The sequence below is a fragment of the Heterocephalus glaber genome, unplaced genomic scaffold (assembly GCF_053883595.1).
Source record: "Heterocephalus glaber isolate CG9 unplaced genomic scaffold, H.glaber_assembly_v1.0 deba00001454, whole genome shotgun sequence".
In the NCBI taxonomy this organism is placed as follows: Eukaryota; Metazoa; Chordata; class Mammalia; order Rodentia; family Bathyergidae; genus Heterocephalus; species Heterocephalus glaber.
The window spans coordinates 3,811,146-3,837,711 of record NW_028258303.1 but is presented as its reverse complement, the minus strand read 5'-3'; the positions used below and the strand labels follow the sequence as shown (position 1 = coordinate 3,837,711).

Genomic DNA, 26,566 nt, shown 5'->3' with positions numbered 1-26,566 from the left:
GACGTACGAATGATTTATTGATTTTTTTTTCCAGAAGGAAAATGTGAAGAAATATATATCAACTCAGTCAGGAGCCAACTAAATAAGTGGTTAGAAATTTATTACCCTAGAGATGTGATTTAAATTCTAGAAATTACCACATCCTATGCTTAAAATAATTATTAGTTTATGTGCTTGCTTGTTCATCTTGAGCCAAATATCATTTTTCATACAGTTATCCTTCATCCTCAGAGGATAGTATAACAATACTTTTTACATAGTGCAATTCAGTACATGTGTGAAAACATGTTTGAAAGGCTGAATTGAACTGGCCTTTGGAAAACTACAGATTCACCAGTAGGTTTAATGCAGCAGCGAGTCATGGTGAACCCTCAGAGAGCCTGCTGTGTGTCAGAGGAAGATTAAAAGCCATGGGATCAGACATGGTCCTCTAATTCTAGCCCTGTCTGTAGCTGCTTGACTTTGGCAAATTCAAACTGGTAGAGCCTCAGTTTCCTCATCTTCAACACTTCCCTGAGTTGTGAGGATTAAAAGACAGCACATAAATTATGCCTTGCATGTTTTAAGCAACAGGGGCTACGGTTATTGCTCTGAGAGAGACAGGAAATCTGTAGTTAGGTGGAGGCTGCAATCTGGCCAGCAGCAGGCAAAAGTCCACCTACATGCATGTTTTCGTTGGCCTGTTCTGCACAAGAAATTTCAAAACCTGAGATCTGGCTTTTCTTGAAAAGCTAGAAGCTGCCAGCCTATCAGGCCTCTGTTCCTGCAGGGAGGATGTGAGCCTACTGGGTTGAAGACCCATTGCTCCCTAGCTCACCACCACCCCTAGTGTTATCTACATCCCCACTTAGTCCACTTAGTCATATAATCCCTTTCGTCCCAGTAGGCATCAGAGTTTGAGACTACTGGGTTTGCCAAGGAAGAATATGACTCAGAAGCATGAGCTATAAATCTGCATGGGGACAGTTGGAGATGCAGTGCCGCATGGTAGAAGCAGCTGGAACTGGGAGCCAGGGGACAGGAACTATAGTCCCAAGTCTCCATTAACACCTGTCCAAACTCTACACTCTATGGGGGTCTGTTTCCTCATCTGTAAAATATATGTTGTGGGTCAGTCAAGTTTCTGAAAATGAGGCAACTCAGTTTCCCACCTGGGTTTCGGTTTCTTGTGTGTTCTTTTTTAAAAACAAATGATGCCAAATTAGTGGGTCACTGAAGCCTGGATAAATCAGATGAAGCCCTCCCTCCACATGCTCCTGTCAAAAAAAGAAACACCGCACACAAAGTTGATGAAACACATTACGAAGCTCAAGTGCCAAGAGGACGTTTAACATGCATGGGAGCAGCCAGCTCGAGGCTACCTCCCTGAAGCTGCTAGCCTTATGCTTTAGTTCTAACTGAGCAGTGAGGACTAATTATTTCCGAGTTCATTCTTCCCAAAATACCTGTTAATGGTCAAGTAGTAATATAAATTAGGTCTGCTTTACAATTTATGAGCTTTATAATTCCTCACCCTTTTATAATTTTATAAGACTACGTTTTATAACTTATGACGATGAGTCTTTAATCATTATCCCTTCTATTTAATCATTATTGAGTTTTTTGTTTCTAGAAATCAAATAGCTTTTGTAAATTCCACATGACAAAATGATGTAAAACACATATAACTCAAAATGTGTTATCAAAATTTTCAACTAAGTATTTTTTAAATCACACGCATTTTTTGAATATGCTACAACCACTTCTAAAGATAAAGACTTACACAGTCCTGTAACAATTGGATAAGTACTAAAAAATGAAACTTTATGCTTTTTTGTTGTTGTGCAACATCATAGAATGTACCTGCATGAACTAAGACAGTTCCAAGGTTACTAGTCAATATACGAGGTTGGATAGAAAAATAAATGAGGAATGTTTAAATTTCAAAAGAAAATACAGTAAAAGATACATTGCTATTAACCCCCTCAAACCCGCCCCCCCACGGCTTTGAACACACTTATCCCATCATCCTTGTCACTTGCTGAAGCTGTTTCAGAAGTCTTCCTTTGTGAATAATTTTAGTTGTGCTCTTGTGGCTGCCTCAATGTCCTGAACTGATTCAAGATGTTTACCTTTTGTGGCCATTTTGACTTTGGAGAACAGCCAGAAGTCACATGGTGCCAGATTATAATAATAAGGTGGATGAGGACACACTGAAATGCTTTTCATGAACCTGCATTTCTATTGGTTGGTGTGGCTGTAGCACTCTCTGTATTTTGGATCACAGGCCATAAAGACACTTACGGAAGAGCACCTCCAGAACTGCTTCAGAGGTGGCAAGAATGATGGGCTGAGTCTGCTCAAAGTAAGGGGTATTCTAAGGGAGACTAATGGCAATGTGTCTTCAAAGATAATAATAATTTTGAAAATTTCAATCTTCACTGGATCTTTTAGTCACTCCTTGTAATCTTACGTGCACTCTGTCACTAACTCAAATGTCATTGTGCAATGTATGGTCATACAGCTAATATATCTTACAGAGATCCAAGATGCTTGTTTGGAACTATTCCTTTCAGTTCAAAAACCCGTTTGGGATCATTCAATTCAATTCAATTTCAATCAATTAAGACAAGTCAGTCAACTCACAAAAGGGTACTGTCACAGTTTTTTCTCTTTTGTGTTCTGTGGTTGACAGAGTACTTCCCAAAGGTGATAGTCTTTGGTGACAATTCCCAGAGGTGCAATGACAGCTACTATACATTTCATAAAGACTCAAATGTGCTTAATGAAAGACTGAAGGTACACAAGCAAAGTACACTTCTACCACAGGCAGGAAAAGTAGCTGTGCAGTCAACTGATTATTCTCTTCAACTTTATGAAACTACAGTAACTTTTCAAGGACATAGGATACAGCATATTTATCCTTTTTTATTTTGTGAAAAAATAAAATTTAATGACAAAATAATAACAGAATAACAATATAGTTTAACACCCTGTATCATTATCTTTGAAGTAGTTATTCACACTACAAAACATAGACAAAAATTCTCTCTTACAAGGAAGAAACAAACAGATAATAATGCAAAAATTTCTTTTCAATGAATTTAGAGAAACTAGTAGTATAAATGAAACAAATTAGTACATATATTAAAATTTTGAAACAATGAAATAGGTAATTCAGAGAATTAAACTTCTCCCTACTTCTGATTAATCTATCTTTTATTTTGCTCTTTATTTGAGAAATTCAGAATATATACAAATAAAGAAAATTTAATTCTAAAGCTACTGTGAATAAGACATAACCTAGTAACTAATGAATATTAATTACTGTTAATCATAAAACTATAATTTAAAATTATAGCATTTGTTATATTTTTCCTGCCTTTGACAATGTTTTATACTTTGTAGTTAATAAATTGCATTTATTGAGAAATAATATATTAATTCACTCTTAATAAGAAAGATACACAAATTCAAATAAGAGCTGGGATCAGTGTGATCACATTGTGTTTATAAACTTAAAGATCTAATTCTTGTGTAATAAGCTTAGGTTTGTGAAATATTGGAGCAACTCTTATCCTTTAAGTGGCCTTTCTTTATGGCCTTCAAGTGTGTATCTTATGAAGATACCAATATCAATACTTTATATACACGCACTTAACATGGTAAGAAATTCAGAATTATTTTTGACTGCTACTTTCATGTATTTTAGGAAAAATCAATCCCTTGTTTTTATAGACTTGTAATTAGCATGCCAAGTGAAAAGAATGCAATCTAAGAATTATGCTAACTTCATATGAGAGAATGCAGGGTGATTTTCATCTTAATCCAAATTAATTTAATCCAATCAATTGAAAAGCTTTAATATGAGTCTACCACAGGGCTGTGACTACATTGCAAAATTGCTTTATACTTGTCTCCTACATTTTTATCACAGAGCCTCAGAAATATCCCCTGGCATCTTATACAGTATTTACTCCAGCCATACCAAAAAAAAAAAAGTCTTTTTGAAAGGAAGGATGAAGTAAATTACAACTCTAAAATTTATGACATGCCCAAATTTAAAATTAATATTAAATATCTATATTCTGAAACTTACTTGTGGCAAATGTTAGCCGAAAATATTCTTAGGTTTTGAATTTAAAATCTGTTACAGAAACATTCATATAAGCTCCTCTGGCCCTTTCCATTTAAAGTTTCCTAAAGAATTTTAGTTAATTATGAAATTTCTACATTTTCTACATTGAATTTGAAGTAATTCTACAGGTGGCTTATGCTCACTTCTATCAATTTTTCCAACCGTGACAATTCATGCACTTCCCCCAGAGCCTTTAGAAGAGGAAATCTCTACTAACAGCCATTTTCTACCTTCAGTCTCTGACATCATTTTGTAAACATCAGAGCATCAAGGAGACCATTACTCAAAACCAAAGAAGTATTAAAAGATGTAAAACTGTATTTAAAAGGAGACAACAAAACAACACAACTTGACAAACTCAAATTCTGTTGCTGAGCAATGCAGTCCTGACCGGCCTGAGTGGCTTAGTGGTTTATGTGTGCTATAAAACAGCTACATTGGATCTGAGGCTCATCTTACTCTGCAGAAAGGGAATATAACTCCCAGAGAGTAAAAGCAGAGAACCACTCTAGAATCTGAGATCAGGTAGGTCTGTGTAACTCCTTTCTTCAACATAAGGCCATAAGCTGTTAATAAGAGAAACCTAAAGAAAGAATGGTTCTTAAAATTGAAAAAAGGAAGAAAATGGAAAGAGGCAAAGAGAGGATGTAATCGTGTACTACTGTAAGAAAATATGTCCAGTAGCCTCTCCACATTAAGTGAGAGTAGCACTTATTAGAGGAAATCAAGAATGTTGCTTCAGTCCATTCTCATATAGACGGTTTATTCCAGCAGAAAGTTTAGCACTAAAGCACAGGTATCTCTTCTAAAATGTTTTTGTTACTGTGTCATGACAGTCTACAATCTCATGGTTTTATATTTTTATTTGTAATATTTAATATTCCCAACAAGATTTTAAGTTTCTTAAAGATAAGTACTATATATTTTATATTCTACTTTATTTATCTTTATGAGATATAGCAATCCATCCTTCCTGAATTAATCTTAACTATACTGAATTTTTTTCTCCAAAAAAAAATCCTAAGTTATACCATGGTCTTAGAGAATATATAATATGTGAATATAGGTCAATATGGTCTAAATTTCACACTAATAGTTCTAGTCACATCTTTATCCTTTATGTATATTATTATTTAGCTACTAGTAAATCAGTCAATTACTGGGATGCTTTGTTATACCTATATCAAGAATGCCTGTAATGTCAGGTTTAATTTACTTGACAATCTCAAGGAAAAGAACTCCAAATAACTCAAAATATGCAGACAGATTATAAAAATATCATTTCCTCCTGTTTTTAATCCACCCATTTTTAGGTAATTCTTGACTCTTCCATATTTGGTGTTCACTTTGAACAGGACCAAGAAACTCTGCAACTTATATATTTTTAAATGGAGTCATCTTAATCATAATGTGTCAAATTACTTAAGTTTATTTTAATTTAGCTCCAGCGATCTTTTCCTTCACATTTTTGAGGGTTGGCCTATTCTGATAAATGTCCAGAATAAATTTTACATTTTCCTTTTAATTTGTCTTGACACTCAACTACTGTGGGAGCTGAAGACATTCCGGCCAATGATTGCCTTCTCCACTTGTTCTCATAATAATACATACATAGTAGCATTAGGCTGGGAAATGAATATTCCCTCTGATACGTTCTCAGCCCATGTGAGAAAGAATAGGATACTACAGCCCTATCATCAGTCCTTTCTCCATTAGACGTTCAGTTCCATGAGCTTTATTCACTCCCACAACACAAAAACAATCAAAGTGTATCCTCACGTGGAAAAAAGGAAGGAAGAAAGGAAGATTTTTAATTTTAAAAATCCAGAAAACTACCAAAGCAATTTTTTGTTAGCTTTCCTTAATCGAGGTATGCCTCTTACAACAGAATTTCCTATAAGCTAATATAAACCACGGTGTTATATAACTAAGAGGAAATAGTGGAAGGAGTTACATTATCAAAATAACCTGGCCAAGTGCATTTTTATAAGTAGAGTTGGTATCATCAATTGATAATTAACATTTCTTTTATAACTTGATTTTATGTCTTTATTGTATATGCTACATCATGCAACTTGTTATTCTTTTAAGTGCCTCTTGGAAAAGATAATACTTTATTTCTTTTAGAAAAAGTGAAGATTAGAAAATGTTGCCACGGAAAGGTTAAATTTTGTGCAGCAACTGAAAAAAGTTTAGTCATACATGATCATGATATCAAGATGTGGTATCTTTGAAGCTATGAAAATTAGTTTTAAAAAGAAACTAATGTGAGGGCCGGGGATTTAGCTCAGTGGTTCCACCACCTGCCTCGCAAGCACAAGGACCCAAGTTCGATGCCTGGTACCAAAAAGAAAAAAAGAAACTAATGTGAAACTCATTCAACTTATTCATATGATACTAAAATAAAGCGCAAAGCTTTTTTGCAACATAGAAAACCTTTTAACAAACAAAACAAAGTTTAACGTTAAATCATCCCTTTTTGGAGAGCAACATTCAGTTTTGTTTTATACTTCATATCTGGATAGTATTTAGGGGTATGGGGGAATAGATTAATTTACACTGAAGAAATTTATTACATTTTCCTTTGTTTCCAAAGAAGCATTCTTTTAATACTGTGTTCAAGCCAGTTTTTACTTTCAATGCCTTTTGGTCTAAATTGACAATGTCAAAGTCTTTCCCAAAGTAATATTTGCCTCTTTAAACATCTCTCTGGCATTCCATTATGGGCACCTGCTGCTGATAATTACAGGTCTGTCTCCTAACCACTTCCTCTGCTTTATGTCAAGGCAAGATTCAGGCTGCTTGATTACAAACAACTACCACTTAAAGAGTACTGCATAGTGCTCTGTGGTAATTATTCAGGGACAGTTGGGGCTGTGTTTACTGAAGTCTTAAAAAAAAAATAAGAAGCACCTACTTGTTATAATTTCCTCTTTGCTAGCAGTGTAGCATAATCCATAACATATTTTGGTCAGCTTAAAAGTACCTATGAGAATATTTCTTTCAATGATTTGTATAATTATACATTTCACTATACTATTTCCTAGTTTAAAAATCAAAATATCCTGCCCAAAGATAATAGGCTGTGGTTCTACCAAAAATTTTTTGAGACAATGGTCAGTCACAGAGAAACAACTGGCTGTGATATGTACTCCAATACAGATCTGTTCTTCCTGAGTCTAAACCATTCTGTTCCTACCCCTAAGCCACCCCCGCTTCCCTCCCTACCTCACACTATCACATTCTGCAAGAGAGTTGCTGACACTGGAGAAAAAGAATACCACATAGATCAATTTTTGGCACAGCAATAATCCCAATATAAAATAAAATTTCATCACCCATGTCAATGTATACTATCAATATTCTACACAATAGAACTGTGCAATTGAAAAACTGGAAAAATTCTCTTGGAGTAATGGGACAGTACTAGACCGGTAAACCTCTAAACACCCAATTTGTGATTAATCAAATTGACAAACCATTTAGAGCCCAACTATACTCCCTTTGCTTTAACATCAGTTATTTGGTTTATCTAAAACAGAGTCGAGAATTATTCATGACTAAGTAGCCCCAAATTACTGGATGGAAAGCCAGAAGTTAGGCATGGAGTTGGGAGGCTAAAGATATTGGCCTTTTAGTGTCTTAGGTAGCTTTCTGTCACTTTGATAAAACAGCTAAGACAATTAACTTAAAAGAAGGAATAACATATTTTGGTTTACGGTTTCAGAGGTTTTAGTCCATAGTCTGCCACACTGCTCATGCGCCTATGACAAGGCAGAACATCACAGTGTGAGGGGCAAGGGTTGCTCACTGCATGCTGGCCAGAAAACAAAGGAGGGAGAGCAAGGGGCTGGGGTCCTAATACCCTCTTGAAGAGCACATCCTCAATGACATAACTTCTTCCCAACTAGACCACAAAAGGCTCTACCACCTCCCAATAGTGCCACAGAGTGGTGACCAAGCCTTTAGCGGGTGAGCCTTGGGAGGCATTTCAGATCCAAACTGCAGCAGTACATAAGAGAGGGAAAACAATGCCAAGGCAGTCTTGATTTCTGCCTACAACTTCACATTCAATTTATCAGGTCCACCAGTTCTCAAATCAGGTGACAAGGAGAACCTGGCACATTTCAAATAACTCCACCACCTTGGGTTGCCACAAAAGCCTCCCTAATATGTTATATACATATGAACAAAATATGAATTCCTCCCAAACCCTTCAAAGGGTGTCCACTATATGCTGACCGTGTGCCAAAGGGTGTCATGTGCCAGAGCTCCCAGGACAGACAGGATTCCCTCACTCATCAGGTTGATGTGTGAGCTGGAAACAGGAAAAAAAAGAGTAATCCAGTGGGACATGAAAGTAACTTTATGAAAGAATGAACATGTAAACTAAGATGTAAAAGCTGAATATGGGTCAGCCAGGAGGGGTTTGGGTAATAGCTTAGTGGTAAAGTGCTTGCCTAACATGTGCAGGGCCCTGGGTTCAATGCCTGGTGCCAGAAAAAAAAAAAATCAACCAGGAGGGATGTCTGGAGCATGAGGCATGAACACTTGCTCATGGCAAAGGAAAGAACACAACACAAGTGAGAGTTGGTGGGGTGTGAGCAAGGTGGGCGTCCCCCATCAGGTCTACAGGGGAACAACTCATGGACAGATCGGTGCAATACACTGTCCACAAGGAGAATAACCCCAGACGGGTATCCAGAATGAAGTTGGAGTTATAAGCACACATAGTCCTTGGAATTATGTTAAGAAGTTTAGGTCATATACCCTTGGGGAATCACTGGAGGTAAAAAATATGACCATACTTTTCTAATGAAAATATTTACTTTAGCAAAATAGTAGCCAGCTGTGCATCTCAGTGGCTGTGCTAGGGGAGTACAGGAAGCAATCTTTGTGTTCACTCACTTGGTGCAGTGAACGGCAAGATGTGTGCACATGTGTCAAAATGTAAAATGGTGAGTCTTACCCATGCTATGTGACACGTTACATTTTTGTGTATCTATAATTTGTTTCATTATGTTCTGTTTTGATTTTTCCTTGCATAATTAGCCTAATTCAGTACAATGTCACATGAAAATCCACATTTACACCTTTGGGAGGAGGTTGAAAGTGAGTCATCAGGTGATTCAGCTACCAATGATGACTTGGATCATGTGAGCCAAAGAAGTTAAGATAGTGAGACAGAGCAAAATAAAACACATAAAGAAGTACAGAATGAAGACCCCTGATTCAGATGAGGAAGAAAACAGTAATGTAAATAAATATTTGACTACTTAAAATGCTACAAAATGGTCACGTATACCTGAACAATCCAATGGTACAAGTAGGTCAGAAAATGTTTTTAGGTACTTGCAAGGGGTGAAACCTAATGGATGAAATGCCAACATTGTGATTCAATGTTGGCAATTGTTTGTAATGGACAATATGCTATAAGATGTTTTAAAATACACTAATAATGAAATACTAGTAAAAGATTCTATTTACATCAATAGTAATACTCAAAAATATATTTATCATGACACCTCATTATCTGAACTAAAAGCCTTCATAGCAGAACTTTATCATTCTAATCATCAGGATCTAAAGGGTGCTGGATGTGGTGGTGCAGGCCTGAAATCCCAGCACTGGGGAGGCCGAGGCAAAAGAATCACTGTGAGTTCAAGGCCAGCCTTAACTGCATAGCAAGACTCTGTCTCAAAAAAAAAGAATCTAAAGGATTTAGGATTTATGGAGAAGTGACAAATGTGACATTGAAATTTTCAGAATAATGACACTCAAGATATTTGGTTTCTTTCAAAATTGCTTATGTTTTAACAACAAAAAGACCTGCCAAGAAAGAAAAAAAAATCTGACAATTTGGCTTCTATTCACTCATTTTTGAAAGCTTTGTTTTGAACTGTCAAGCAATTTATATACCATCCAAATACATGACAATGGACAAAAAATTTGCATCACTTTATGTTTGTTGACAGTTTCAGCAATATATGCCAAATGAACTTTCCAAATATGATATAAAAATATATGCCCTGGTAGGTGTGAAGACATTTTACACCTTGAATTTAAAAATTTATCCTAGAATGAGCCACCAGGTCTTTATTCATGCAGTAATAAAACATATAATGTTGTAAACAGACTTGTCACATCTATTTAAAAAAGTGACCCAAATGTCACTTTTGACAATTGGTTCACTAGTTACCTGTTGATATTGCATTTGCTAAAAGAAACACTAGTTGACCAGCACAGGCACTATTTGCAAGAACAAAGAGGAGCTTCCTAAAAAAATTTTGCAAGATAGAGAAATGTATAGTTCAATCTTTGGATTTCAGAAAGACATAACATTGACCTCCTACACGGTAAAGAAAAACAAAGTAGTATTGATACTGTCAACATTACACTATAATGATAAGACTGAGAGTGAAGCTGGGTATGGTAGTGCATGCATGTAATACCAGCACTTGGGAGGCTGAGGCAGGAGGATCCTGTGAGTTCAAGGTCAGCCTATGCTACATAGTGAGTTCAAGGGTAGCCTGGACTACATAGCAAGACCCTGTCTAAAAACAAACAAAGATTGAGAGTGAATTCTCAACACCAATCAAGCCATATATAGTCACATTTTATAACAAAAGACAGAATAGATGTTGTTGATGAGTTATACAGCAACTATGATATCACTGCAAACACAAAGCGTTGGCCAATGATTGTGTTTTACTCAATCCTGAACATATGAGACATAAACAGTTTCATAGTGTACAAAGAAAATAAGCACAAAATATCATGGAGAAATTTTCTTAGAGAAAGGGACTGGAATTGATAAATCAGTTACAACAGAGGAAGAACAATACGTATCTGCCCAAAGAACTCCCCAAAGGAATTTTGGAGCAGACCTGTGAACAGACAGGTGAAACACCACAAGAACCTCCTAAGAAAACAGGAAGACCAGCAAGATGTCAAATATGTCTCACCAAAAAATACAGAAAAACAAAACACATGTGCTGTCAGTGTAAGCACTGTGTGTGAAACATGCTATTACAGTGTGAGAAGACTGCCTTATGTGTAATAATTGAAACAAAGATTATTTTTGTGGTAGAGTTTTGTTTGTATTTTCATTGTAGTTCACATAGGAATTTATTTTTGTTGTTATATTTTTAGATTTTGTAAGCAGGGAACAGTTGATATTGACAATGTTGAAGTTCTAAACACTGATTACATACTAAAATTTTCTATTTTACTGACATTTTATTTTCTTAAGTACACATTGTTTAATATAATAAAACTCCTAAAATTAAAATTAATAATTTATCAAGAGAAATACTTCTAAAAAATACATGTGGGTGTTCTACACCCTCATAATGCTCCTTTAAATAAAATTTGGTATTATACCTCCTTAAAGGCAATGATTTTAGGAAAAGGCGCTCCACTGATGATGTTTGTTCTGTTTTCCTGGCTTCTATGTGGAAGGTGGAAGAGAATGGGGAAGAGCAGGGAACATGAAATTTCTTCTGTGAACCAGTTGAGAGACACGGACATAGTTAGGAAATATACATCACTTTTGTAATATAACAATAAATGATTGCATATATTCAACATTTTGCAAACATATAAATATATGGGACGCTTTGAAAGGATTTGTTTGTTTGAACAACTTGGCTTTCTAAATTGCTCTCCTACTGCCTCAAAAAAATTATAGGAAATAATCATATTCTAGAACAAAATAGATATTGTTCATATCAATTTAAAAGAAAATAAAAGCACTTAGTAATTACACAACAGAATTTTGTAAGACAGTTGAAATGTTTAGATCATCAACATTTTAAGAAGCTTGATTTTAGAAAAACAATACAAGCGTATACTAGAAAGGATCAAAAATACAGACTCATCTTTTTCGTTGTGTTTCTTTGCTCCAGGGGCTTTTCCAAGAAAACTACACAAACTAAATGTTGTGCATAGCATAAAACCCCAAATAAGCAGTTTAATCAATCATTAAATGCATTCTAGGTTGTTTCTGTTGGGTTCTTCAAATGGAATATGATCCTGTAAAGGTGACATTTTTATAATTATATAGGGACTAAACCACTCCGTTGACTTCAGAACTTCTATTAGTTTTCCCTTTAAAAAAGTAGAATGTTCTCCATAGCATAGCACTTGGGTAGTTGGGAAAGGAAGGAATTGGAGTTAAACAATAAACGAGTATTATTAGACAAAGAAAATGACAAAGAAATCAGTGTTCCATGGACCTATATAACTGTTCACTTAAGTATCATTTTGATGTGACTGTCCTTATTTATTTAATATGTTCATTATACTGTGTTTGCTAAAGGTCCACAATTGCACTAATCTGGGTTATAAATAACTTGGGTTTTGTTCTTCCGAACAAGTTGACATATTTGATAAAAAGAATTTCTGTCTTTTTGAAAAGCTACAATAAAACATTTTAAATGCAGAACAAAAGAACAAAGGGATTATTAATATTGCAGTGAACCAAAAATATGATTCTAAATATTTTTTTCTTAGCTCAAATGTTTTTTCAAAATAAAGTTGTTACTTAACCATATATTTCATTTAGAAGTACACACTGGAAAAACTTTTTTTTTCAAGTAGAACTATTATCTTTCCATTCCTCCAGAAGCAGTTAAATATTAGCAAGAAGTAAATAATTTGATAACTGTTTTCTTATTCTTTAATTTATATTTTGCAAATATAGCAAATGTATCAAGGAATAAAGCATAAACATTTTTTTCACTGAAGTTTATCAGGTTCTAATTTTAATGGAATGTATTTCAGATTCAAAACCTGACACAGAAAAAGTTACCTAATCTTGCTTGTTCATATAGCTGATACAAATATGTGCTGACTTTCCAAAAGATTTTAATATAAATTTTAAAATCTGATAGCTGGGTATAAAAGCTGTGATTTCAAAATCCACCAATTTCTTCAAAAATTTTTACCTTTGGCAACATTATTTTATTAGTCCATATGACATCCTTCCACCTGATGATACCCACAATGGAAATTATCATTTTATAGAAATGACAATATAAAAATTGTTGTATAGTCTATACTTCTACAGTAAGAATAAAATAGCAAGAACAATAACAATTACTAATGTACATTGCATACTTGGTGCTCATAATATTCTCAGTTCTTAACTTTTGATAATCCTACTAATCTTCACAATCCTGTGCCCTACATACTGTAATTATTCTGATCTACTCTCAAATGTCTGGACATTGAGAGATTTACTGGTATGAATGGGCAAGCAAAGAGTATAGCACAGTTTATTCACCTGGACCAGGTTACTTACAGATAGGCTGGCATTAATATTTCCTCAACACCAGTTGTTACAAGATTACTCTTCATTGCACATATTAATTTTTCCAGTGAATTTTGATAAATTTCTCATAACAGGAAATTATCAAATGTACACATTGACAGGCACACGTGCATACACACAAAAATATTTATATCCAACAAATTTGAATTCCTTAGTAAGACAAAGAAATATTAAAATGTCCAAAAAAAAAAGAGGGAGACAGAGAGATGAGAGAGATCTAAATTCATTCACCTGAATGAATAACAAATTAAAGGATGGACATTATTAAAGACAATTTTAATAAAAAACTTTCCAAGCATAAATGAAATTCAAGTCAAAACAAAACTGTATTCTGTTATGTTTACTCAAATTTTAAAAAATATAATTCAACCAAAAAGAGGACATACTTTTAAAAGCATCCGAGAAAGTAATAGTAAACTGACATCAGCAGGGTATTTCTTTCTAAAAACTACTCCGAATTCTATTTTAATCACTCTGCATCATCTTGTTTTCAACATAATTCAATTTCATAATACTAGTTCACAGACGTGTACAAATTTATGTGACCAAATACAATGACTTTCTTTTTTCATTTTATAATAGAATTAAATTTTCCCTTACAAAAGGAAAAAGACAAAACATACATTAAAAAGTTTTAGTATGAATAAAGTAATAAAGCTAGTTTAGAATTAAAAATCAAAGCCCACTGACTGAAGTGAGGCATATTTCCATCTGTTATTAACGTCTGAGTTACACACTAAAGACGAGATTATTCATCGAGTCCCTCATATAATATGTTACTAAATGGGATTTGGGGTAGAAATTTAATTGCATAAACCCTGTCCGTGTAATCTACCAATTCATTCAAAATGATCATTACAGTGGCCTGAAATGAATTAAAACAGTTAACAACACCAAAGAGTACTTCTTTATTTTATTAAGAAATGCTTGTATAAAAGTAAATTAACATAAAAGGAAGATCTCTGTTACCCCATTATGGTCAAATTGTAAGCTTTTTGTCTCTTCCTTCCTTCCTTCCTTCCTTTCTTTCTTTCTCTTTTCACTTCTTTTTCCCCCTTTTTAAGAAATGCAGTGTTATGTGAATTCCTTTATCATGTAAAGCAATACACACTTAATTTGAAAATACAAATAACTAAGTACAAGATGTGAAAAGTCTGGTAAGACAACTGCATAAATAACTGCGAGTACTTAAAAGTGTGATGACACCAGAGTGCTAGATGTGAGGGTGCTCTCCAAGCAAATGCACAAGCTCTGAGGGTCGCATGCTCAGCAGGGCTCCGCTGGGGTTCCTTAGCCACGTGCACCATGTTTCCCTAATGGCCTGGTAAGGGGACAGGAATCACAAGGTGCTTTGCTGGTACTTCACAGCGGTGTGAGCACAAGAGCCACTGATTAATGACTGCGGTCTCCTCAACTCACACATGGGGTTACTGAGCTCCCCTGTCTGTCCCCACAGTGGTTTCATAGCTCCAGAACACCGGCTTAGAGGGTACTTCAAGAGACTTTGTCAAAAATTCTTGGAATCTAATATAATTTGCAATAAAATTCTTGTCTTTTAGGTGATTAAAGTGTTGCCTGCAAAATATTCCAAAGATGAAAAAAGTCAAGTTTTAAGAAACTCTTTGTGGGGTGATAATACAGACATTTCAACGTTCAATTTCATTTCAGACCACACTGGTACATCACATTGCTCACAGACATAACCAACATAATAATCACCATAAAATATGAGCACATATTAGGTTACACTTTTTTCCTTCTCTACCCTAACCTACTCCCGTATTTACATACACAATAGTGTCTAAAAAGTAGGCTTCCTGAAGTTTCAAAACACATGGCAACACTAAACACTGCAGTTAAAAAAAAAAATCTTCCTTTTAAACGAATACCTCGAGTACCTCCTGTGAGCATGTGCCTACATGGGAACAACTCTTTCTGAACATCAGCTTAAGCGCCTACAGATCACTTCCCTCAACAGCTCCCCTTAAAAAGCATCACTACTATTTATCAACCTCTCATTATATAGACTGTTACTTTTGTTTCATCACAAACCTCTGCCTGTTTATTAGCAGTTCCACTACTATCAGATGACATTTTGTTTTACTTAATGTAGTTCTAGAAAAAAATTACAGCACTGCTATTACTACATTATATGAAAAAATCCCAGTGTACATTTAGCTGACATTGCATCAGCTGCTATTTAAACTGGGCTTAGCTAATGGACTTTTAATGTCAGCGAGGTTACGTGCAGTTACTGGCTATTAGCAGAAATGGCCCCTTTCTATAAAAATCACTTTTCCTCAAGTGTGTTGTTTGAACATTCCTTTCCCTAATTTAGTGACTGTCACTGAATGCAAAACAAACTCAAGGACTGTGGAATCTGCTGTTATCTTTAAGACCCTCCTTTTAACCTTGCAATCCAGCACTAAACAGGCAAGCCCCTTCATTAACATTTAGACTGGTAAGCACACAACTTTGTGAGGAATTATTATTCACTTTGCTGTTCTTGACAGTGTATTACATATGGTGCTATGAAAACACTGTGCCATTAATGAAATTTATTTGTAAGATAGAGAACATCTAAGATAGTTTCTAAATGCTAGAATTTGTCTACTTTAAAAATCCTAGTTCAAAATAGGCAACTGATGTGCCAATGTGCAGCAATAGCCACTGAATAACTTTATATTGATGCATCATGTAAATATTATACATTCTTATTATAATATTGCACAAAGCAAGAAAGCATATTAGAATCATATCCTTAATGGAATTCTGCATATTTTTTCACTAGTAAAAACCTTTGGCCATTCCCAATAACTTCTTTTGTCTATGTAAAGAAAACTTTAAATGGATGCAATGGATAATCCTGGAAATAAAGCCACAAACAAGCTATTTGAGGAGATCCAGAAATTAAAACACTCTATTTTATTAAAATGTGGCAGAAGCCATCACTGAATTCTGGTCAGGGAAGAATAGCACAGCTGACCTCGCCTTCCATCAGCCCAATGCAAGGTCACCTCATGCAGGGTGCTTACAGGGGCTGCTGTCCCTCCCACAGAGCAGCAGGGACAGTCATGAAAATACATAAAGGATTCTAGCCCTGTGCACATGAAAGTAGACATTCTCCTTCAGTTGACAAATGATAGTCCACTGTAGGATTCTAGAAAAACAACAGAAATTCTCCTCTACCCATCTGAAATAAGTCAGCAAAGTGGGGATCACTTGCTGACAGGAGAAAACTTGTTTCTGCCAGATAATCCACCATGCTAATGAGGCGGAGGCCTTTCTACTGTCCACTAGGGAGACAGCTTAGTAATTTGCCAAGGGTGAGAAAACTTCTAGCAGAAAAGTAAGATATAACTTTTCATTCAGAAATCAGTAATTTAATTTGATTTCCTAGTGTATAATTACTTTCATGAATTTGTTTTATAAGTTAAAAGATTTGTTTTCATTTCTTTGATAGGTTTTGTTTTTCAGAATATTTGCCAAGTCTGTTTGAAAATGAATTCTCATCCCTAAAATAAAACAAAAAACTATACATACATATGTGACACACATGCCCCCCCCACACACACACTTAGCACTAGCATATATACACTTATATGTTCGTAGGGAATTATCCAGTCCTTGTAAGTCTTCATTTCATTAGGAACTTGCCTGAAAATAATCACCGTAGAAACTAATTTCATAGTTACGTATTTCAATAGGAATGACGTGTAAGAATCTGGGTATGCCTATAATCCTAGCATGAGGGGAGGCTGATGCAAGAGGACCACAAGTTTGATCCCAGCCTGGGCAAACTTAGCAAATTACTGATTTTCCGCCTCAAAAACTAAACTAAAATAAAAAGGCAAATACATATTTTCTTGCTTTTTGTTGGAGTGGTATAGAAGAGGGCAGAAAGAGCTGACATGCAGATACTGAGACTTGTTCAAAGAGCTAGATGAACCGAATTGCTAGTAAGTATAGCACCTGCTAAAGGGAAGGTGAAGTGGTTACTATCCACCAACCTATATGAAGAGTTCAGCTAAGTAGCCTGGACCATAAGATATGTATCTTTCATCTGATCATCATTTCTAATAAATCCAGTGCAATGATTACCCTCTCCCTTCATACCTATGTTAATATTTTCCCTGGCCATTCTGCTTTTTTCATCACAGTATGTAAATCATAACTTTTTTCACTGAGATCCTTTGAATTCTATATAAATATATGTGTAAAATAAACATAAACAAATACAAAAATAAGCAAATATATTTCAATCAATATATACGAATAGAGTGAGAATTTTTTTAACGTACTGTAATTCTATTGAAAATAAACCCCACTTAAGCAAACACTTTTTGGAGCAACTGTCCCTAGGATGTATCATATAACTCTAAGAATGCCATTCAACTTTAGGAGAAGATGGGTGTTAAGAAACAACACTGGTGTTATTACTGATGACAATGTTCAACCGTCACTCAGGACGGCAAGGCACAGCATAAGGTCCACTGAAGGTTATCAGTTCAACACTGATTTAATTCTAGCTTCTCAAGAAAGGTCCTAGAGGATCAAAACTTCAACACATATACACCTTTCAAGTAGCTTCCAAACTGTTTTGCTATGTTAAATGACATAACTGCAGATCAGGAGTCTATTTAGGTAAGTTACAAACCACAGGACCTGTTGAATAGGTCTCTATTCCGCATAGCACAAATAATGAATCACTTAAGCACACTTCTTTTTCCTCTGCTTCTAAGAGTAGTTACTGAAATGAGCTCTGTTTCCCACCACACTACAGCCTCTGTGGGTGACAACCATGATAGGTGGGGAGCGAAAAATCTTAGTTTCCTTCAATTGTTGTATTTCACCTATAATGCATTTTCAAGTTTATAGTCTTTCATAACCTTATGGAGATGGAAAATGAAGAAGGAAAGTTGCTAAAGAAAATGACAGGCAATATAATTACTGTTTTATTTATAATACAGTTTTCAAGATTGCTGCTTCCTCAACTTGAGCATTTCCACTGGGTGGCTAAAGTATATATATTTGGCAAACATTTTATTAAAGGGAGATGCAATATATCATTTTCCTTTTACCAAAAGCTAAATCCAGTATCAACATATATCACATAGACATAATCCTCCAAGTGAAATTATCATAATTTATGTTGTCTTTCCAATCATAAAGTTTTCCTGTGGTAGTAATTTGGGTTTCTGTTTGGTTTTGATTAGAGATGACACAGATCTCTGAAAATCATATATAACAAAACAACATTGCTGTTGTCACTATTATTTTTAGTTTCTATAAAAACAGAATCCCATCTGTTAAAGAGCACTCTTTGATCTATTTCTTAAATGGAACTTTTAGGCTCCTGAAATTACAAAAGGATATCAAAATAATTTAAAATATTGAATTTAAATAAAATTAAAAACTTTAAAATTCAGAGAATACGATCATTCAAAATTGCTCCCTTTAATTTTTATCCTATGCATGATTCTTCCTTGTCTGTAATTATAAGTGGATATTATTACACCAGTTACCCTAATATACTGCACTAAACTTCTATTGTCTTAAAAGAATGTAAAATATTAATAAATTATAGATTATCACTTTTATATACAAATGGTATACTTCTATACTAATCTTTTATATTGTTATACATATTAATTTATTTGAGACTTGCAAAAGAAGCCTTAAATTTCAAGTCATGAACATACTGGCCACTGTAACTGGACTGCAGATACATTTTAGTGAACGAGCATCAATCTGTTGTTGTTGGACAGGTATGCTCAGATAGATTTTTCTTCTAAATAAAAAAAAGACAATAATAAATTATGGTTGAGTTCAGGCAACACATGATTAAATAATCAATTAAGACATTGACTAAAAATGAGAAATGTTAGCATTTATCAATAAACTTGTTAAATGTGCTGAGGGAGTTTCTGTTGTTTAACATCCTCAGTTAGAAGGAGAGATAATTTGTGTTCATCTACATGAGGCATTTTTATAGCTCTCATAATTGCTGAGAAATGAAACTAGCCACAGGATCCACATGACAAAATGATGAATGAAGGTAAAACCTCCTATCCTCACAACGTTTTAAAATAAATAAGACTGGTAACTGGAGTAAATTTGTTTAATCAATATCATCTGTTAATGTGAGGCCTTGAAACTCTCCACTTGAGAACTCTAACAGCTATGTTAATACAATGATGTTTCACCTGGCTCCTCCATTTCACTGCCTCGGTGGCCATAGATGTGCTTTGTTATTTAATTAAGAGAAGGTATTCCCCAAACATTGGAGAGTTCAGATGTTACACTTCACCTTTGCAGCACAAAGCACTTTTAAATCCCTGCTTACTGCTAATAAAAGACATAATGATATAAAGGCAAATATCTGAATATTTGGTATCTTTAAAGCTATAGCTCACTTTCTAAATTATAACTTTAATTTGTGTCACTGTAACTTTAGCACCATGAACTCTGTACAGAAGTCTACGCGTGTTTTAAGTACTTACAAAAATCTCATACATATTTCTGTGTATTTCAAAAATCTCATCATATGGTCCTAAAAGAGTAAGTCTGTGGGAGACAGCTTGCTAAACATGAGAAACCACATTACAACTTCAACCCAAAACTTTTTTGAAAGTTCAAAAATTGTAGCTCAACATTTTCTAATATTTTATTCACAAAAACTCCAAATATTTGCAATATGTGTATGTTTTATATTTTTTTATGAACAGGCTTCAGAAATTCTCTGGCAGCTTCAAACAAGATAAAATTACTATTTTGAATCTTATTAGCTCATAAAAGCATTACTATAAAATGCTTTTTAAAAAAATCTTTGTAAATTTGAGATAAATATTTACTGCAGGAAGTATAAATGACCTAATTACTGGATTTCTTTTCAGAACTGGAAAAAGGACAACAGTGTTGTAAAATTGCTAAAGACAAATTTACTATAATTCAAAGAAGTAACATAAAATATATCAATGAGTTCTGAGTACAAAATATCCTTGAGTGATTCCGGAACAGTACCAAAGTTCTCAGATTCAAACTGCCCTTCTCCACAAATACAAAACAATAACAAGTCTAAATAAGAAACAAGATCAAAGAAGAGTTCATACATAGGTTTAAGGTGTCTACAAGAGAGAAGAAAAAAGAGGGTAATAGGCCGAAAAGCAGAGGCAGAGAAGGAAAAGAGAGCAGACAGGAGAGATTTAAGGGTATCCAGAATCAGGTTATCAACAATTAAGACCAAAACGACAATTTTAGAGGAGAAACGTGTCTTAAATCTTGCAAAGACCCTGAAAATCTATAGTTTTGTTTTAAAAGTTTGCCAGAAAACAATGTGCTAAGAAATAACAATGATTATTTTTGCTTAATAAGTAAACACTTCAAAAATATGTTGTAAATATATATAGTGACCAGGTGTGGTGGCACACACCTGTAATCCCAGCACTCAAAGAGGCTGAGGCAGGAGGATTGCCCTGAGTTCGAGGCCAGCTTGAACTACATAGTGAGACCCTGTCTCAACACCCCCCAACAAAAAACCCTAAATTATGATACCCAAATTTCTTTTTCCAAATATAATCTGAATAAATGGAAGTCCCGGCGAATTTGATTTGTCTTCATGTCAACCTATACTTTATATATTTCTTTGTGTCATTTTAACATGTATTCAATTCTATTCTTAGATTGTTGACAAACACTTAGATTATTGAAAAGGAGTCATTTTCTCCAAACTCTTAGCAGAAACATTTGGGATGTAACATGATTTTTGTTTTAGTTTTTTCTGTAGATGTCTTTAATGGGATTATGAAAATTATCTTCAATATTACATGTAAAGATAGAAAATCAAGGATAAAGACTGTTGCCAAGACTGAACTGACACTCATTTGACTTGTGGGCTTGTTTAGTGCTGTAATAGTTCATTTCCCCAGAGAGACAAAGAGGCTGCAAGGGGAGGTGAGAGCCTCCAGGCTGTGAAGAACCTGGTCTGTCAGGAGTTGCAGTGGTCCACTCTGGAACTTCTGTGCAGCCTGCTCCATTCTTTCTTCGGGGCAGTAGCACCCAGTTTTCCTCACTCTGCACTCAAACACACTGACCTTTAAGTTTTTTAATGTCTCAGATTTGCCCATGTTTTGTAGAGTTCAAGACAAGGAATAATATTTACTTTCTGGGAGCTAAACATTGCTTTATAGTTGATTTACATGTAGTAACTCGTTTAATGCTACTATGACCTCAAAGTATGTATCATTCTCATTTTACATATGAGGAAACTGTGGCAAAAGAGGCTATCTTATGCGTGCCACATGGATGGGAGGTATTGGAAATGGAATTACAAGGCAGTGGTAGCCACTATGCTGCCTGATCGAATGGGCATCCACTAACATCAGGCCTTAGCTTATGCCCCTCCAAAGCTAGGCAAAATACATATTAAATATAAGCAACACATGTTGAGATGAAAACCTAGCTTTAAGAAAATGCAGTCTCCAGCCAAATCACCACCCTTGAGTTCCTCTGTGTAGAAATTCTGAAACCTTCACCAGGAATTATACCAGAACTCTGATCTGACCATGATTATTATCTTGGATGTTTAAATCCAGAAAGTACCATACATTTGCTCACTGTTATATTACACAAAGCGAATTATATGCTATATGCTTAGAAGTCTGTCTTCTCAATGGCTAAAGCTGTCTCATTCAACTGTGTGTCCCTAATAAACTGCATACAGGGCACAAAAACTGTGCACTTTACCTATAATACCATACTTATCCAAATGAGCTAGTAAGTTTCTAATTTGTAGGAAAATGTGAACAGGTTTGCATTTTTAACTGCAACAAATACAAAAGTCAAACCAAAAAAGTGTAGACAAAAATTGCAAGGCAGGAGCACTGGCTGGGTCTCCCACCCCTGCCTTTTTCCTCCTGCTCTTCCAGAAGTGGATGCAGTCTACAACGTGAAGGTTTCTTCTGAGAGTGACTCCCTCTGCTGCTCAGGCAAGGCCATGACCTAAATCAGAAAAGTGCTAAATGTAGTTAAGACTTACTAGACCCTATTCTGGCTGTTTGCATTAACTGGAGAACCCAGCACAAATTAGAGAACTATTATACTTAAATAATGCCATGTAAGCTTAGAGGGCTTGCCTAGCAGAACTTATGCCTCTTTCCTATCCTAGAGAGTTTGTTTAAAACAGATTACTATGAATTCTGAGTACAACTAGTTCCTAAAGTACAATGGGAGGTAACCCCAGAACCCCATCTTGTTTAATTCCAAACCTCCAAAATCCAAAGCAAAAAGGCCTGGAGATCAATAATGTCTGTTATAATCTAATGATGCCTCTTTTTTTTTTTTTATAATTGCTTGTAAGGGTTTTTTTAAAAAAGACTTTAAGCATTTTCAAAGCTATGAATCACAACATTATTTTTATAAATAAAAGAAAACTGGCCTATTTTTATTGCAAATTTCCAAATGAGTTCATGGGTTTGTTCCTAGAAAGGAAATATATATGGAGTTGTAAGGAAATCCAGTTGTCTTCAGTGCCAAATGTCAATTTGCACACTTTATATTGCACACCAATATAAAGCTGTGCAAGTACTCTGTATTCTTTCATAGGAAGCAGTATGCTGCATGTTTTTCTTTAAAAAAAAAACCCTGTCAATTAATTTAATAGAGAATGATTTCAATCTGATCACAGTCCAAGTATTTTCTGTGCTGTGTTTGGATGTGTTAACACTCATAACACTAGTTGGTGCTATATTAGCAGAACTGCAATGCTGTGTAGCACAGATAAAGTCCACTTAAGAGATAGTATGTCACAAATTCAGAAGCACTGACCAAACATACACTTGCATACACACACACACACACACACCATCTTTACTAGTAAAATCTATCATTCTAGGAAGTCAGAAGCACCACAAATTCCCTGGAGCTAGGAGTTCCCAGCAATCTTGAATGAAACAATTAGAGCATAGCCAGAAAGGAGAAAGTTGTTGCCTAAAGGACAGAGAATTTCCCAGGGCCCTGTTTTAACTGATTGCTGTCTGTCCATACACTACAGTTACAAACCCACTGCGCTCACACATAACACCCATTCTGTTGTTTTATCTTAAACATATGGATCTTTCCTTGGCTATCTCTGAAAAGATATATATTTTCAAAAGCTTCCAGGTTTTCCAATAGTTCTCCAACAACAGATTTAAAAAACCTCATTCACATTGGAAAGTAATGAACTTTTCTGTTTTAATTGCATACATATTTCCATTAGTAAAAATAGTAGGCTCTAGTCTTTGCTCTTCAGCGTTTCAGAACAAGAATATCATTCCTTGAATACACTAGGAAGCAGAAGAGTGGAAGGAAGTGGAAATCTGCCTGTCTGACCACCTAACCTGTGTGATTCTGAGAGGAAAGTGCCAAGGGTTCTGTGGTAAACAGGCTGGGGTAAGGGTAACAGCACAGATGACAGTAGCTGACAGGAGACTTTGGAGCTTTCTATCTCCTTTGATATCTAGCGGACACCACGGGAAGAGCTGGTGTCCTGGAACGTGCAAGGAAACAAAGATAAAAGTGGTGCAATAGTGCATTTCAAAGAGCACACAACTTAAACAAAAAATTTTATTCATCCAGCACTAAAGGAACTAAATAAATGGAGAAGCACTCTACCGAAATGCACACGCCCAACAGAACACATTTTCATTTTTAACTTCACACTCAATCTTTGACTTGCTTGGTCTACAAGAAGAAAAAGTGCAAGAGCCAAATATTTAGTCTCTCTTTTCTGAGTCTTTTCTTTTAATCTCTTTTCCTTTCTTTCAACATTAATCCGTTTACAATCTCCTGTTTGATTATCTTTATTGATCCTTTTTCTCCTCAGTCTTTAATTTGGCTGCTGTAATCTCTCAGCAGGGACTCACTTCCTTTTGGCATCTTTGGGGACTTTAACTTGCCTCTTTGCCAAACCGTTCTCCCTGTGCTGAGTGCCACCCCTGCTGGGCACAGTCCTTTGTGTGCCCAATAACAGCAGGCAAATTCCACGGGGAGTCCCCGAGATCCAGGAATGCCCACCAGGTTGCTCATCTATGCTCCCAAATGCTGTCCTCTCAGCATCCCAGGCCAAACCCAGAGCCTCAACTTCTTCCCAATTGCAAGAAATCTACAAGACCATTCCACTGGAGATTCCTGTGTAAAATGGACAGACGGAGGATCTCTGGAGGTGTTCCTAAGAAAACCAGAGCAGAACCTCAGGGACGGGCGGCATCTGGCAGAAAGGAAGGAAGGATTTATGAGCCTGGCCACTTAGCAGGGCAACAGGAAAATTTACTCCGAAGTAGCTATCGCTAATTGACAAAGCCTTGCTAATCACTGGCCCCCACTCGGACCACGCCGGCCTTCCTCTCGCTCCCTCCACCTCCGCGGCCCCCTCTGCCCTCAGCGTCTCCCGGAGATGAATGAACGGACGAATATGGAGCACCAGCCTCCAGCACCGCGGGGAGTTGGGACTACCGCCTCTCGCCCCGGCTCCTCTCCTCTCCAAATTCGGAAAGTGTGAGAGGGGTGCATGCGTGTGCGTGTGTGTGTGTGTGTGTGTGTGTGTGTGTGTGTGTGTGGTGTGTGTAGGGGAGATCCCTGAATTGCCTCTCCATGCTGCATTAGCATCTTTCCAGTACACCCACCACTACCGCCACCCAGGAGAAGCTTCTCTGCCTCAGAGCCAGCTATCCCCAGCGAATGAGAGAGCCCCAGGTGTGGGCTGGGTTTGGCCAGGTTAGGAGCCCAGGTTAGGAGGGACGCTGAGGGGTAACCGTGCACCCCCCTTTGGTGGCTCTGAAGGCTGGAAGCTGCCGCTACCACTCCGGATCCGGGACTAGAATCAGCCGGCTTCTCCTCCGCCCTTGCCCACCTCTAACTCCGACAACTCTCTTCCCAGCCTGGCTCTGCCCAGAGCCCCAGACACTTATTTTAAAGCTCACATGTGTTAAATTAAAAAGACAGAGTCATAAACTGGTTGGCTACTCCGGGGAGTCGCCGGCTTGGTTGGAACAACCCGCCCGCTCCCCGGAACTCTGGGCTTCTAAGTTTCCCCGCCGCCCCGTGGGAGGGAGGGCGCGCGGCGGCGGGCACCCGGGGCCGCCGGGCCCGGCACGCGCGTCCAGCGCAAGCGTCTCCACCTCGCCCGAGTCTCACCGCAGCGGGCAGGGCGCTAGCGGCTCCTCGGCGGCAAAGGACACTCCAGGGGGATCTCGCGACCCCAGCCGCGGCACGGCGCGGGGAGCCAGAGCGCATCCGTGGCGCGCGGCAGGTCTCTCCAAGCCTCCAGGTGCACAGCATGCAACAACGTGCGCGTGCGGAGCTGAAAGTGCAAAAGACACCCGGCTCCCAGGGGCACGGGGACGAATGCGCGTCCACCCGCGGGTCCCTGGTCAACGCCAGCTTTGCTCGGAAGGCAGATTAAAGACCATCACAATCGCAGCCCCGTCAGTAGTTGGCAAAGTGAAATTTAAAGTGGCCCTCGGTGGGAGCGCCGAGGCGGACCGAGGGGAGCCGAGAGCCGGGGAGGAGGAGAGGGAGCAGGACAGAGGGGAGGAGGCGGCGAGCCCGCGGACCCTACCTTGGGCGGCGGAGCTGGCGCTGAGCAGGGCCAGGGCAGGTAGCACAAGCGCGGGCAGCGCGTATCCCAGTCCCAGTCCGCAGCGGGCCGCCGTCGCCCGCAGACCTTTCCTCATCCTCGACAGAGGCGCGGGGCCGCGCGGGGAGAGCGGGGAGAGTCCGCCGGAGCGTGCGCCGCGAGCGTCCGAAGAACAGCGCCGCGCGCCCCGCTCCACTTTCTCCGCGGCGGGGCCGGAGGGCGGGGAGTAGCCGCCGAGGAGGAGTTTGGAGGCCCCGCTCCGCCGGCCGGGCTCCCGCGAGCGCCGCGCTGCCCCCACTCGGGGAGACGAGGAGGCGCAGGCCCGGGCGTGGGCTGCGCGGACCCCCAAGGATCCCGGGCGGGTCGCTGCGGGACCGAGCTGTCCGCGAGCGGCGAAGCGCGGGCCCCGGGCGCGGCGGGGAGCGCGCGAGGAGACGAGCGCCCGGCGCAGGAACCAGAGGCCGCCGGGGTTCACCGGCTGCCGCCGCGATGAGCGGCG

At 37.6% G+C, this 26,566-nt stretch overlaps 1 protein-coding gene across 2 annotated transcripts in view; it reads right to left on the bottom strand.

Annotated features, from left to right (window-relative positions):
• Unc5c (unc-5 netrin receptor C) overlaps positions 1-26,358 on the bottom strand; it is a 385,500-nt gene extending 359,142 nt beyond the window's left edge. For both annotated transcript variants that reach the window (XM_004848093.4, XM_004848094.4), the window contains exon 1: positions 26,050-26,358. In XM_004848093.4, the coding sequence (XP_004848150.1) occupies positions 26,050-26,164 (115 nt within the window). In that variant the 5' untranslated portion in view covers positions 26,165-26,358. The remainder of the gene's footprint in view (positions 1-26,049) is intronic.
• Between the last annotated feature and the right edge of the window lie 208 nt (positions 26,359-26,566).